Below are 12,425 nucleotides of genomic sequence, written 5' to 3' on the forward strand. Positions count from 1 at the left end.
TAGTATTTTATATGTGCAAATGCAGCACAGATGCAAATGGGCAAAGACCCTTCCAATAATGCAATGTAAATGCCTCCTTTGACCGACTTTGTGACCTGTTGAACATTAAAGTTATTACGTGAATGTTCTTTTGCCACTTAGTTTCGATTCTTTTTAACTGAAGTCAAAAGTTGCCTCCACTGGTACTGGAAGCTCCAGAAGTTTCCTGCTTGTTTCCATGGCTGTGGTGCAGCTGCCACTCACCTGCATTTATTTCTTGTGAGCAGGTATCGCTGTGTGCAGTGTTTTGCTTTCGGTGAAGCCCAAAGATGGATGCAACAAGAAAGATCTCTGCTCTCCAAACTGAGGTAGTGTCTGTGGGGCCTTTACATTATCTCATATATCACCTTCCACTTGTATTATTTCTCGTGGTCTCCCCTCAGGGCTGGGACAGGCAGCGTGTGCTGGGAGGGAACTGCTGCTGGGCTCACTGGGGAGCAGGCACGGGAGGAGCCCAGAAGGGAGTTGTTTGCTCCAAAAGTTGTTTTGATTCACGGTTAAGAAGCAAATTTGCTTTGAAAGATCAGATCCAGTGGAATATGGGATGGAGGAAACCTCCCCTAAATGCTGGAAACATCCGGCTTCTGGAGAGCTGAGCAGCCTCTCCTCAGAACAGACACGTCTACTCCTTAGTGTTTGCTGAAAGAGTTAAATCAGAGCTCATGGTTGCAATCTGTGTGCAGCTGAACACAAATCCATCATGGGCTGGTCTTTCCCTGGTAGTTGTAGATTTAATTGATTCAGATGGGCATTCAACTGGGTCAGAAAAGCAAGCTGTTCCTTCCATACCTTGTTACTGGGCTTCAGCAGGAGAGGGCGGCTGCCAGCTCCTGCAGTGGGGCCGGCGTCTCACGGCCCTGCATCGTGGCTGGGGGAGGCAGCAGAGGGGTTCTGGGCTCTCTCTTGCTCCTGCAGTTGGAGGGGATCCTGCCTTGCAGGAGCACCTGAAGGTTTACAGTCGATTGTACCACGTGGAGCAGAGCAAAGAATCACAGGCACAGCCCGGTGAGCCTGGGAGCACACAGTGAGTACAAACACACAGCTCCTTCCTCTCACAGCACTGGGACCCCCGGGGCACTTGTACCTGGGAGTGGGATCAGCCCTGGCACCTGCAGCAGCCAGAGCTGCTCACAAACAGCCACTCACTGCCCACCTGGCCTGGCTTTGCACAGAAGGTTCTGCTCAGATGGTCCAGAATCCACCAGGAGAGATGGCTGACCTTCGTGGTGAGATCCCTTGAGGCTGTTCATTGTGCTCTGAGGGTGTTCACTGTGCTCTGTGACAGAGCACTTGGGAGGTTGGTGAAAGAACAAAACCGCTGATGAGCAGCGTTGGCTGCCCGGGAGCGAGTGGGCAGGTGGGGAAGGCCAAGGCCACTGCAGCTGCAGCAAGTCCTGCCTGCACTGACGAGTCCCCACCACCTCCCTGGTTCATCAGAGCAACGGCAAACAAGAGTGACCTTTTAGCAGAGGACACCTGGGGCACAAGGGCACATGGTGGCATCCATGGCAAGCTCACTGGGGTACCCAGCCTGGCCCGAGCTCCCCAGGGCTCTGCAGGGGCTTGCTGTGAGCTCCCACAGGAGCAATCCGAGCCAGAGGCTCCTTTGGGTTTAGCCTGGCAGGAGCCTGGTGCATCCCGGGGGCTTTTGCAGCTGCCCCTCAGGCAGCCATGGCAGGAGCACTGGCTGCACCCACCCACACTGGGTCAAGCAGGCAAGAACCACCACAGGCCTGGGTGCAGCCCTGAGATGAATGGGGGGGGTTATTTATGGAGACATGTTTGTAATGGGCCCATGAATTCGATGAAATGCGCTGCAGTGGCGGCCTGTGGTATTGGGTGCTGCTGCTGCTGCTGAAATTAATGCCCCTTAAATCACATCCCAGCGCAGCCTCCCCAGCGCGCCGCTGGGACAAGGACGGAGGCGAGGACAGGGATGTGTGGGCACGACGGGCACAGCAATGGCCCCGTCCAGGCGCTGCTGCCAGCACTGAGGCCGCGCCCGGGGCCGCCTGGGCGGCAGAGGCACAGCCCTGGCACACCAAGAGTTAAGCCCTGTCATGTTTTATTCTCCTCACACACCTCTGCTTAAATGCAAAAAAAAACCCCCAACAAACCTCAACAGGGTGTTGTTCCCTCTGAAAACCCTAAGCATGATTTGTGAACTCTCACAGCCTTGGTAATCTCATCAGAGTAATGGGATTATATTTCAAATCACCATGGCCTGTTCATTACACGTTTAAACTCCTTTGACAGAGGAAAAGTTAAATAAAACGTGTGCGTCAGCCCTGGTTGGCTTTCCCAGGTCTCCTTCTTGATTAGACAAACAGATGCTGAGCTCCACAATGAAAAAATAATGTGCTCATTTATTCATCTTTCTGACAAGTCACAATAGATTTTTAACTCCAAATGAGGCCAGGGCAGGCGTGGGGCAGGGGCGGGCGTGGGGCAGGCGTGGGGCAGGGGCAGGCGTGGGGCAGGCGTGGGGCAGGGGCGGGCGTGGGGCAGGGGCAGGCGTGGGGCAGGGGCAGGCGTGGGGCAGGCGTGGGGCAGGGGCAGGCGTGGGGCAGGGGCAGCACCCACAGCCCCAAGCGGCAGAGGCTTCTGGCACCTTCAGCTCGGCTCTGCTCGCCCAGGCTGAAAAGCGCCAGCCAGGCAGTGCCGGGGCCGCCCTGGCTGTGGCCACGGCTATGGCACAACCACACCACACACCTCGCCGTGGGCACGGTGCCTGTGCCGTGCCCTGGAGCTCCCGGCCGGCCCCGGCTCCAGCAGGGCTCGCAGGTGACTCTTGCGCCAGCATCAGGTGTGTGCCGAGGGGAAGGGGCTGAGCTGAGCCCCGGCGTGGGGGTCCCGGTGGCCCGCTGGTGCGGTGCCGTGTGCTGCGCTCTCCTCCCAGAGCCGCTGACCCACACACACGTGCTGCAGGGAGGCCGGGCTCACTCCTGCTGCAGAGGAAGGCTCCACGTTGGGGAGTGCTGGGGCTCTATTAGGGAACTGAAATGCCAGATAATTAGAAATACACCAGCAAACACCATTATTGTCAGGAGAATGCGACTGCATACAGTAATGAAGCAATTATTAATGAGCAACTGCAAGGCTGTCATTAATTTAAGCTTTTCAAGATCACAGATTAAGGCAAGTTAAATGTTAAAATGGAGCTGGGGCTGAGTGGGGGCGTCCCCCACTGCGGGGTGGGTCCATCTCACCATGCCCCCTCCCCAGTGACACACGCCATGTGCCCAAGGTGCCCTTCCCAGCCCTGCGCGCCCTGGCCCACAACGCCCTGAGCAGACAGAACTCCTTTGCCCCAGCACCGGCCGCCTCAGGCAGCCCCGGGCGGGGGCTCTGCAGGGGACGGGGATGGGGACAGGCCCCGGTGCCGGCCCGGCCCGCAGCGGCACAGGCGAGATGCCGCTGGCTCTGCGGCACAAGTGCCGTGCGCCAGGCCGGTGCCGCCGGCAGCCGCTCCCGCACCAGCGCAGCCCCCACCGCAATCTGTCACGGCGGCTGGGGCTCGGCGGCTCTGCAATATGTACCTCATGTCTGGGCTGTCATCGGACATAATTCCTCCCTGCTGGCATATTGCTGATTTGTGCATAAGTGATGCATGCAATCCACCTGAGCTAGGAGTCAGGGGGTTCTTGATCTGGGGCTGTCAGGGCAGAGTGTTTTAGTGCCTCCTGCGATTAGCTGGAATTGACAGGCCCTGAGAGCGGGGAATTGCACAACAGGGGAATTAACAGCCAGGGACTGAAGTGGAGTGTGGCACTCGTTTAATCTGCAATTTATCAGTTTACGTGGCTCCTTGTCGCAGGCGGAAGATTACACTCCAAAAAAAGGCTCCTTCCTTTTTAATTTCACCTGACAGGGAGAGGGAAGAGCAACACTCACAGACAGCAACAGTCGCAGAGAGCAGCGCCCACAGAGAGCAACACTCACGGACTGACACATCCCCGCCGGGCTCCCAGCCGTGTCCTGCTGACCGTGCACAGCCTGCTCACGGGCACCAGCGTGGCCGCGAGGGCAGCCCGGGCAGCCCGGGCACGGGGACAGGGCAGGCAGCCCCCAGGGCCCCGGCCCCAGCTTCAGCCCCCAAGGCTGCACCTCACGGTGGGGTGGCCACCGCAGCGCCCCTGCCCCGCAGCCCCCCAGCACCACGGCCAGGCTGCACTGGTGCCCCCACACCCTCACCATGCGCACACACCTGCCTTTGGCTCCAGAGGAGGGTCGGTGGGGCCGCAGCCGCCGTCCCGCCGAGGCTCCCCGGGCAGGGCAGCGGCGGCCGTGGAGCTGCCTCCTCCCGGCCCCACCACAGCACGCTCCAATTTTGATAATATCATTAGAGGCTGATAATGGTTTCCAGGAACACTGTAGCCTTTCTGCGAGGTGACAGCCTGTAAAGGCAGCATGACAGATAATGTATTCTACAAGGGTACAATAATGTGACTCCGAGCACATTAAACTCCTTTAATGTGGGTGACATACACCTTCCTCTTAACATACATTATCATCCTGGGGGCACACGCAGCACGCAGCGACACGGAGCCAGAAGCCCAGTGCCCACAGCCCCTCACCCTGCCTGCTGCTCGCCGCTCCTGGAGCCGGTGCAGGCGCCAGCGCCCCACAGCCCCCGTGCAAGCGCCGCTCCCACGCCAGCCCCGCTCCTCCTACCCCGTGCGGGGAGGTTAAACTGCCTGATGCAAATGCTCCTGCTGCATGCAGCCGATCTCCTTGGCCTCCCTCAGCGGCCTGCTCTGATACTGCAAACCTTTATCCAACCTTATGGTATCAAAGATTATTTATAATGAATTAAATACGTTTTTAGCAGCTTCTTTCCACACTTACTGCCACATGTTCACTGCCGCTTCAACTTAATTAGGGAGGCCTTGCTAAAGAGATGGGAATAAATGCATCTATAGAAATATATCTATGTATAAATGAAGAAAGCAGCCACCACAGGTCAAACCAGTACTTTCAATTTATTGCCCTGGTACATTCATTTGTAAATAGCTTTGCCTTGCTGGTTTCTAAGTGCAAGGCTAATGTTGGAGTGCTTAAATTAATAGTGACGCACACCTTTCATTATTGCTATTAAATTAGGTGCTGGGCTTTGATGGATTCACTTGTTGCTGAACTAAAAGCCTTATAGATGTGGGTGTGCGTATCCATTTGGTTTTACAGCAAATTCAGGTCTTAATGTCAAGCCAGACAGAGCTGAGCGAGCTCCTCCTCAGCACACTCTAATTAGCAGGATGGGCACCTCCTGCTCCGCAGCCTTGTGCCCGGGAGGAGCCTGGCAGGCTGCAGCCCAGCAGGGGCCGCCGAGGCTGCTGCGGGAGCCCCGCACCCCAGCACTGAGTCTGAGCTGCGTCTCAAGCGTGGTACCCCCCAAAGGAGGGGTAGACAAGACACCTGACATGGTACCTGGCACGAAGGGGCTCCGTGGGTTTGTGTCTCCGCCTCTCGCAGGCGCCGTCCCCGCAGCGTCCCGCGTGCCCTGCACATGCAGTGAAACGTTTAAACAAACCCGCGCGTCCCTGTGACACGTGGCGCTGTGACACGAACCATCAGCCCCGCCACCTCCCGAGCTGTGACTGCCGTGTGACGAGGTGCCACACGCTGGGTGCCGGGGAGCGCCGCGCCGGGTGTCCGCGGGCCGCCCCGCCCCGCCGCCCGCGCCGCTCCGGCTCTGCACCGCTGCGACCTCGCCAGGGGCACCGCGACCCTCTGCCCGGCGACAGCGGGACCTCCCGCGGCTGAGCACGGCGGCGGGACACGGGGAGCCCTGCAGCCCCCGGGGCCCCCGCGAGGGCCGAGGGCCGGGGCCGCGGCGGGGCCGAGGCTCGCAGGGGCCGGGCTCCGGGGCCGGGGCCGCCGCGCGCTGCGGGGCCTTTGTCTGCGCGCCGTTCCCACTCTTACGGCGCCATCTCGTGGCCGCCGCCCGACACTGCCCCGGCTCCGCCCGCGGGACACCGACACCGACACGGGACAGGGCACAGGGACAGGCGACACCGACACGGACACGGGACAGGGACACGGGACAAGGCACAGGGACATGGACACGGGACAGGAGACACCAACATGGACACAGGACAGGGCAGAGGGACACGGACACGGGACAGGTGACACCGACACAGACGTGGGACAGGGCCCAGGAGCCGGGCGGGGACCCACCGGTGGCGTTTCCCACGCAGCGTTCCCGTGTGAACTTCGGCTGAGGATTCCTTGTCCTTTTCACAACCACTTCTCTCTCCAGCGCTCGGCTGTGTAACGAGATCGAGCTCTGTGTGGGATGAAAAGGCCTCAGCAGGGTCGGGGGGCAGCTGTGGGACAGCAGCCACGGCCAGTAGCCCCCCCGGGGCCAGGGGTCCCGGGCAAGGTGACCATCTAGGGACAACATGTACCTGTCTCCCCTTGTGCCCACGCCATCAGGGACCTTCCTGCTCATGGCATGACAGTTCTGAGCACTTGGGGTTAACAACAATCCCCTTGTACTCCATGAATCCCCAGAAGGCTCTGCAGTGGCCTGTGCACACAAAGCTGGGGCCGTTTGCATCCCCCTTTGGTGCCTCTCACTGCTCTCCTGCTGTGGGGAGATCAAACTCTTGCCCTTACTTAACCCTGCAATGGAAAACAAACACCCAAAGGAGGGGGCAGGGGCCGACACCTCCCCCAGGCTGCTACACCTCCCCTTGGTGCTTTTCTCTCTGCAAAGCTTGGTTATTAGTCAATACAAGTTAAATCCCCTGGAGGAGATCCCCGAGGCGCAGGCTGAGGGGCTGCAGTAAAGCCCAGCTGCTCCCTGATGGCTGTTGGTTTTTAATGGGACTTTGGGGTTGTTTTGGGGGTTGTTTCTTTACTCCTGAAGAATTTTCTGCTTTTTATCTACTCTGGGTGATAAAATTATGTGAGGATAGTCCAGGGATGAGCAGAGGACAAACCACTGCAGCCCAAGAGGGGCCGAGACCCCTGGAAGGGGAGTTTGCTCTGTCCAGGGGGGTCTCAGCCCGTTGTCGGCAGCGGGCAGAGCTGCCAAGGCATCAGCCAGCCATGGCCTCTCCAAGCATCTGGCATCAGCAACCAGGTCACCGTGTAGCCTGAGGGACCAACATCCCTGTGTCCAGAGCTGGGGCAGAGACATCTGTTCATTGCAGCTTCCCCACGGACAACAGGAACACCGAAACGCCCGGGGAAGGGTGGGAGGGGGAAATGAAGCTGAACTAGGGAGAGTGGGAGCCCTCGGGGAGCAGGGGCAGCGCGTGGCTTGGGTGAGGTTTGGCAGGAAATACAGCGGCTCCCAGCTCCCACTAACCACAGGGTTGCCTTTGGCTGTGCCCACAGACACTCACCTGTGCGATGGCCAAGCGACTGTCTGAGCCTCGCGCGCGGCGATGGGTCGCTCTGGTGCTCAGCATCCGGACGAGTGGGCAGCGGGTGGGCAGCGCCAGACACACAAACTCGCCTTCCACGTCACTCTTTGGCGTTCTGGAGATAATACATGGCTAATCAGCAGCCGCCCCCTCCTCGGTGCCCTCTGCAGCCACGCTCCAACCATTAATTACCAAGTAGAGCAGTGCTCAGCGCGCGGCTCCCGTCTGCGCTGGCGATCCTTCACTGCAGTGTGGAGCTCACGGGGCTGAGGTGTGGAACCTGCTGAGATGAGCCACTCTGCTTTTTAATCAGTTTTATGGGCTGATACAACGCATTGATCGACAGAGACGAGTTGCAGCGCGTGTTCCTGTGTCTATAGCTGTGCAGCCTGGTTGGTGTAGGTTTACAAAGGGTTGCTGGGTTGGAGGGGAGGGAGCGGGCGAAGCCGCCTGGCACAGGACAGGCCTGCGCAGGATCCCACCGGGGCGGCAGCCGGAGGGTGTCTGGGTAGGGGGCTGGAGAGAGAGAGCTGCACCCACAGCTCACCAGGCTCTGGGCAGGGCTGTGGGCGAGCTGCAGTGCCACGGGGTAGCCCCCTGCATCAGGCAGACCGTGCCTGGCAATGCCACGGGGAGCCGGTGGGCTTGTCGGTGCCAGCGCCCGGCAGCGTGTGCCTGACTGCACGTAGTGCCTGTGCCAGGCCCTGCCCCAGCCCTCCCGCCTCCCTCCGAAATGCATCTGTGACTGGGGCATCGCCTTCCCAACCAGTAGGGCCCAGTGGCGGCCGGACAGCTGGTAACCATATTGGTGTGTCTGGGGCTGTCATATCGCATTTGCACGCGCCGCAGCCGGGGAGGACGGGGCTGTGGTTTTCAGGTCAGAGGCTGCATCCAGCACAGGAGGAAAATTCCCATTTCCCCACCAAGGCTTTAACCATGAAGTGTCCTGAGCCCGGCTCTTGGGCCACAGCCCCACGCCGCAGCCAGCGCTGGTGTCCAGCCCTGCGCCCGTGCCCACAGCGCTCACCGTGCGGTGCAGCAGCCAAAGCGGCCGCACTGGGGCCGTGGCAGTGCTCCATGGACAGCAGCGCTTCCACAACCATTGGTTTCATCCTTTGCATTTCAAAGTTTAACTACTACAAGCACCTGAGAAGCCGTGGCACACTCAGGCTGCCGTTAGGCGTTTGAGTTAACGGTACGTGACGTTTTGATTAAGAAATTAGCTGTGTATAATATCAATAGAGCACACGTGGAAAGGATTAAGAACTGGCTGACTGACAGGTCTCAAAAAGTAGCTGTCAATGGGGAATCATCCTCGAATGATGACGTTCAACACTTTCATCCACAGTCTGGAAATAAATACAAAACCGAGCCAGTAAGACTGGGGATGACAAGGATGAGTGGGGAGGTGGGAACCCTGACAGAGGGGAGCTGCAGGGGCTGAGCTGATGCCCCACATAAATGGCCTCACATCCCCGCTGCTGCCTTTAGCCCTTTGTGAGGCTGGTCCAGCCCACGCTAATCCCCAGGTATGAACGCTTCCAATTAGCAGCTGGATGTGTTCATTAGTGACACAGCCTTGCTGACGAGGCGCCTGACAAACCTATCTGGGGGCTGTGCAGGGCTTTGGCTGTGGCACAGCCCTGCATCAGCCCTGGCAGCAGCAGGGGAAGGCGAGGTGCCTGCAGCAGGGCAGATGCACCCACACTGCTGGGCACATGGGCCCCATGCAGACCCAGGGCAATGGCACAGCCCCAGCAAGGATGACTGGGTGCCTGGGATGGTGCACGCTGGTGCAGGAGCCTCTCCTGTCCTGGGCTCAGCTCATCCATCAGCAGAGGAGCCATTTGCAGAGCCCCTGGAGCCGCTGCAAGTGCTGACTCCTGTAAATCCCGCTGAGCAGATGGCCCTGGGCCACCTTCAGAGACACCTGGCGAGAGAAGGACACATCCTGTCCTCAGCTGGGGGCAGGGGAAGCAGAACCACGGGGCCTTTGGTGCTTCTGCATGGCAGCAGCTCAGGGGACCCTCCTGGAGCACGGCCCCAGCACTGCCCCAGCTGAGTCCCCGCAGAGGACTCACCACTGGGCATCGTTCCCCACGAGAGCTGGCACAGCACAGGCAGCCCCACGGCTGCCCAGGAAAGGCACCACGCTCCCCCTGGGCTCCCCTGGCCCAATAAACGATTATCAGCTAAATAAAACAAGAAGTGAGTGATGCCACTGTGCCCTGTTGGATTGAAATTGTGTGAGCAAAGTGGTTTTCTCGGTGAGATTTATTTCCTGTGCCGGCTGCAGGCAGTCAGCCCAGCAGAGAGAATGAGGCTCGCTCCGAGGCCACTGCTCCCTCCTGCAGTCAGTACACAGCTTATTTCATTTTTGAGGGAATCAGAACAATAAATACAACAGATATTTGCCCATTGCAAAGCACAGAAGCACACGTCTGCACACAAGCACTCATCAGTACACTAGCCATGTGCTCCAGTCTTGTTTCCCTGGGACCTGCTCTCCCACCACACTGGCAGTGCCCAGCCAACACCTCAGCCCCAAAATCCCATCCAAAACTCAAGGCCAGAGCTAGGAGGGCAATCCCAGACCAGTGAGAACAGATCCTGCCCCAGCCGTGACAGTGCTGGCACCCAGCCCAACACCGGCTGCCAGTGCAGGTAGCACCAGGGCAGTGCCAAGGCAAGAGGATGGCTGGAGGCTCTCTGCTCCAAATTTGCCCAGGGAAAGTAGCACTGACCAACAGCTCTACTCAGGCTGAAGCACAATATGCTGCCATGTTTCCTGGCCCTGAGCAGCTTTTGCTGGGCTCTGGCCTGGCTCTCAAGGGAGGACGGCCCAGCCAACAGCCCCTGCACCTCGAGGAGCTCAGCACCCTGCAGTGGGTGCTGTCACTATGGCTCCTGGTGCCAAGCACCTGCAGGGGCTGTGCACCAGCTGAGGATGAGTCCCCAGAGCCTTAGAGAGCATCATGGGCAGAGCTGTGGTCTCTGCCATGGTGCCTGCCAGCAGCGAGGGACAGACCTGCCCCATCACAGCCCACAGGGAGCTGCCACGACACTAAACCCAGCGCCCAAGGTTATCAAATCCCTGCTGCTCTGAGCCATCCTTCCACAGACAGCACAGCAGAAACAGTCTGAAACCACTCACCATCACATCTCCTGCCACAAGCTTCAGATCCTGCCCCCGTAAAGCCCCAGGTCCCAGCGCCGGGGGCTGCTGGCTGGAACGCTGGCCATTAGCTCCCAGTAACTGTAAATATGGCAAAGTGCTCGAGTCAGCACTCTTGCTGAATTTTGCTTTCAACATCTGCAGCCCAATAAATCTTTGTCTCCTTCAGGTGAACTGTGCTCTCTGCTCAGGCTGCAGTTTACATCCCCCAGCGCCAGCGCTGCAGCAGCCGTGGGGGTCCCAGCGCCCGCCGGGCCGTTCCCCGCGGGACCCCCTGCGCTCCCCCGCGCCCGCCGGCCCCCAGCCCCAGCCCCTCGCTGCACAGCTCCTGCTGCTCCCCCTGCACTCCCTGGCCCCCAGCCCCAGCCCCTCGCTGCACAGCTCCTGCTGCTCCCCCTGCACTCCCCGGCCCCAGCCCCTCGCTGCACAGCTCCTGCTGCTCCCCCTGTGCTCCCCAGCCCCAGCCCCTCGCTGCACAGCTCCTGCTGCTCCCCCTGCGCTCCCCGGCCCCAGCCCCTCGCTGCACAGCTCCTGCTGCTCCCCCTGTGCTCCCCAGCCCCAGCCCCTCGCTGCACAGCTCCTGCTGCTCCCCCTGCGCTCCCCAGCCCCAGCCCCTCGCTGCACAGCTCCTGCTGCTCCCCAGCTGGCCCCCAGCCCCAGCACCTCGCTGCACAGCTCCTGCTGCTCCCCCTGCGCTCCCCAGCCCCCAGCCCCAGCCCCTCGCTGCACAGCTCCTGCTGCTCCCCCTGCACTCCCTGGCCCCCAGCCCCAGCCCCAGCCCCAGCCCCTCGCTGCACAGCTCCTGCTGCTCCCCCTGCGCTCCCTGGCCCCCAGCCCCAGCCCCAGCCCCTCGCTGCACAGCTCCTGCTGCTCCCCAGCCGGCCCCCAGCCCCAGCCCCTCGCTGCACAGCTCCTGCTGATCCCCACGCTTTCCTGGGGCTTCAGGTGGGGGGTTTTTATTGTTTTCAAAACAGATTTCACGTGGTCCCAAAATGAGCCCATGATTGTAAATTAAAGTGTAATTAGCCTTTACGCTCTTATATTCATTAACTCTTCTCTGTTAATGATGCAGAGGCTGGAGCACAAACCCAGCATTATGAAACCACATCCAGGAAATAAAATAGTGATTTAGATAATGGCCAGAATGTATTGCTGCTTACACATAATTAAACAAACGCTCAATTTACACTTGGAAACATGAATGAATGTTGCTTAACCCCAGCCCAGCGGCGCTGCCGGTGCCGCGGCTCGGCGGCCGTGGCCAGCACCGGGCGGGCCGGGGCACCCGCTGCCCCACGGCGGCTCTGCGGGCTGCCGAAGCCACCCCTTCCCACAGCCACGGCAGGGACAGGGTCACCGCCAGTCGGGCGCCGAGGGGCACCGCGTGCCCAAGGGCTGCTGGGCTGCCCGCTGCTCCCTTTGTGCGCCGCCCTTGTCCCCGGCGCCTCCTGCCCTCGCTTGTGCCAGTTACTATGGCGACGGCGCCTCTCCGGCGCGGGAGGAGCCTCGCCGGGGCCGCCAGCACACGGTAACGGCGGCCTGTGCCGCAGAGCTGGACGGGAGGAGCCCAGGCACCAGCCTCATCTCCCCACCAGCACACGGCTGCCCGGCCCCAGCCCCTGCTCACCTGATGCTGCTGCTGTGCCCAGACCAGCCGCTCCCTCCAGGCTTGTCCGGGTGCCCCGTGGGGTGAGGTGCCAGCCGTGCCGGGCTCCGCTCCCCAGGACAGCTTCACCCCTCAGCGGGAGCCAGAGCCGGAGTCAAGCGGGGCCCTCGCGGCCTCTCCCGGTGAGGCTGGCTGTGGGCTCCTGTCGGGACACAGCTGAGGTTCTCACCAG

At 60.3% G+C, this 12,425-nt stretch overlaps 1 protein-coding gene across 1 annotated transcript; it reads right to left on the reverse strand.

Moving 5' to 3' along the window:
* Positions 1–2,770: 2,770 nt before the first annotated feature.
* LOC133627311 (uncharacterized) lies at positions 2,771–8,515 on the reverse strand. The gene is made up of 7 exons (XM_062011955.1): positions 8,440–8,515; positions 7,895–7,928; positions 7,392–7,504; positions 6,217–6,325; positions 5,467–5,539; positions 4,247–4,436; positions 2,771–3,036 (listed from the first exon to the last, which is right to left on the reverse strand). The coding sequence occupies exons 1-7, from the start codon at positions 8,513–8,515 to the stop codon at positions 3,029–3,031; spliced, it is 603 nt and encodes a 200-aa protein (XP_061867939.1). The 3' UTR covers positions 2,771–3,028.
* Between the last annotated feature and the right edge of the window lie 3,910 nt (positions 8,516–12,425).

Source organism: Colius striatus, chromosome 19 (genome assembly GCF_028858725.1).
Source record: "Colius striatus isolate bColStr4 chromosome 19, bColStr4.1.hap1, whole genome shotgun sequence".
In the NCBI taxonomy this organism is placed as follows: Eukaryota; Metazoa; Chordata; class Aves; order Coliiformes; family Coliidae; genus Colius; species Colius striatus.

Bases quoted from the DNA above. Each gene is read 5' to 3' on its own strand.
- LOC133627311 (XM_062011955.1), bottom strand. From the start codon at position 8,515: ATGGTTGTGGAAGCGCTGCTGTCCATGGAGCACTGCCACGGCCCCAGT. The intron at 6,326-7,391 runs GTGAGTGTCTGT...CATCCCACACAG, and splicing joins GTCGCTTGGCCATCGCACAG to AGCTCGATCTCGTTACACAG. The intron at 4,437-5,466 runs GTACCATGTCAG...CTGCCTTTACAG, and splicing joins ACGGAGCCCCTTCGTGCCAG to GCTGTCACCTCGCAGAAAGG.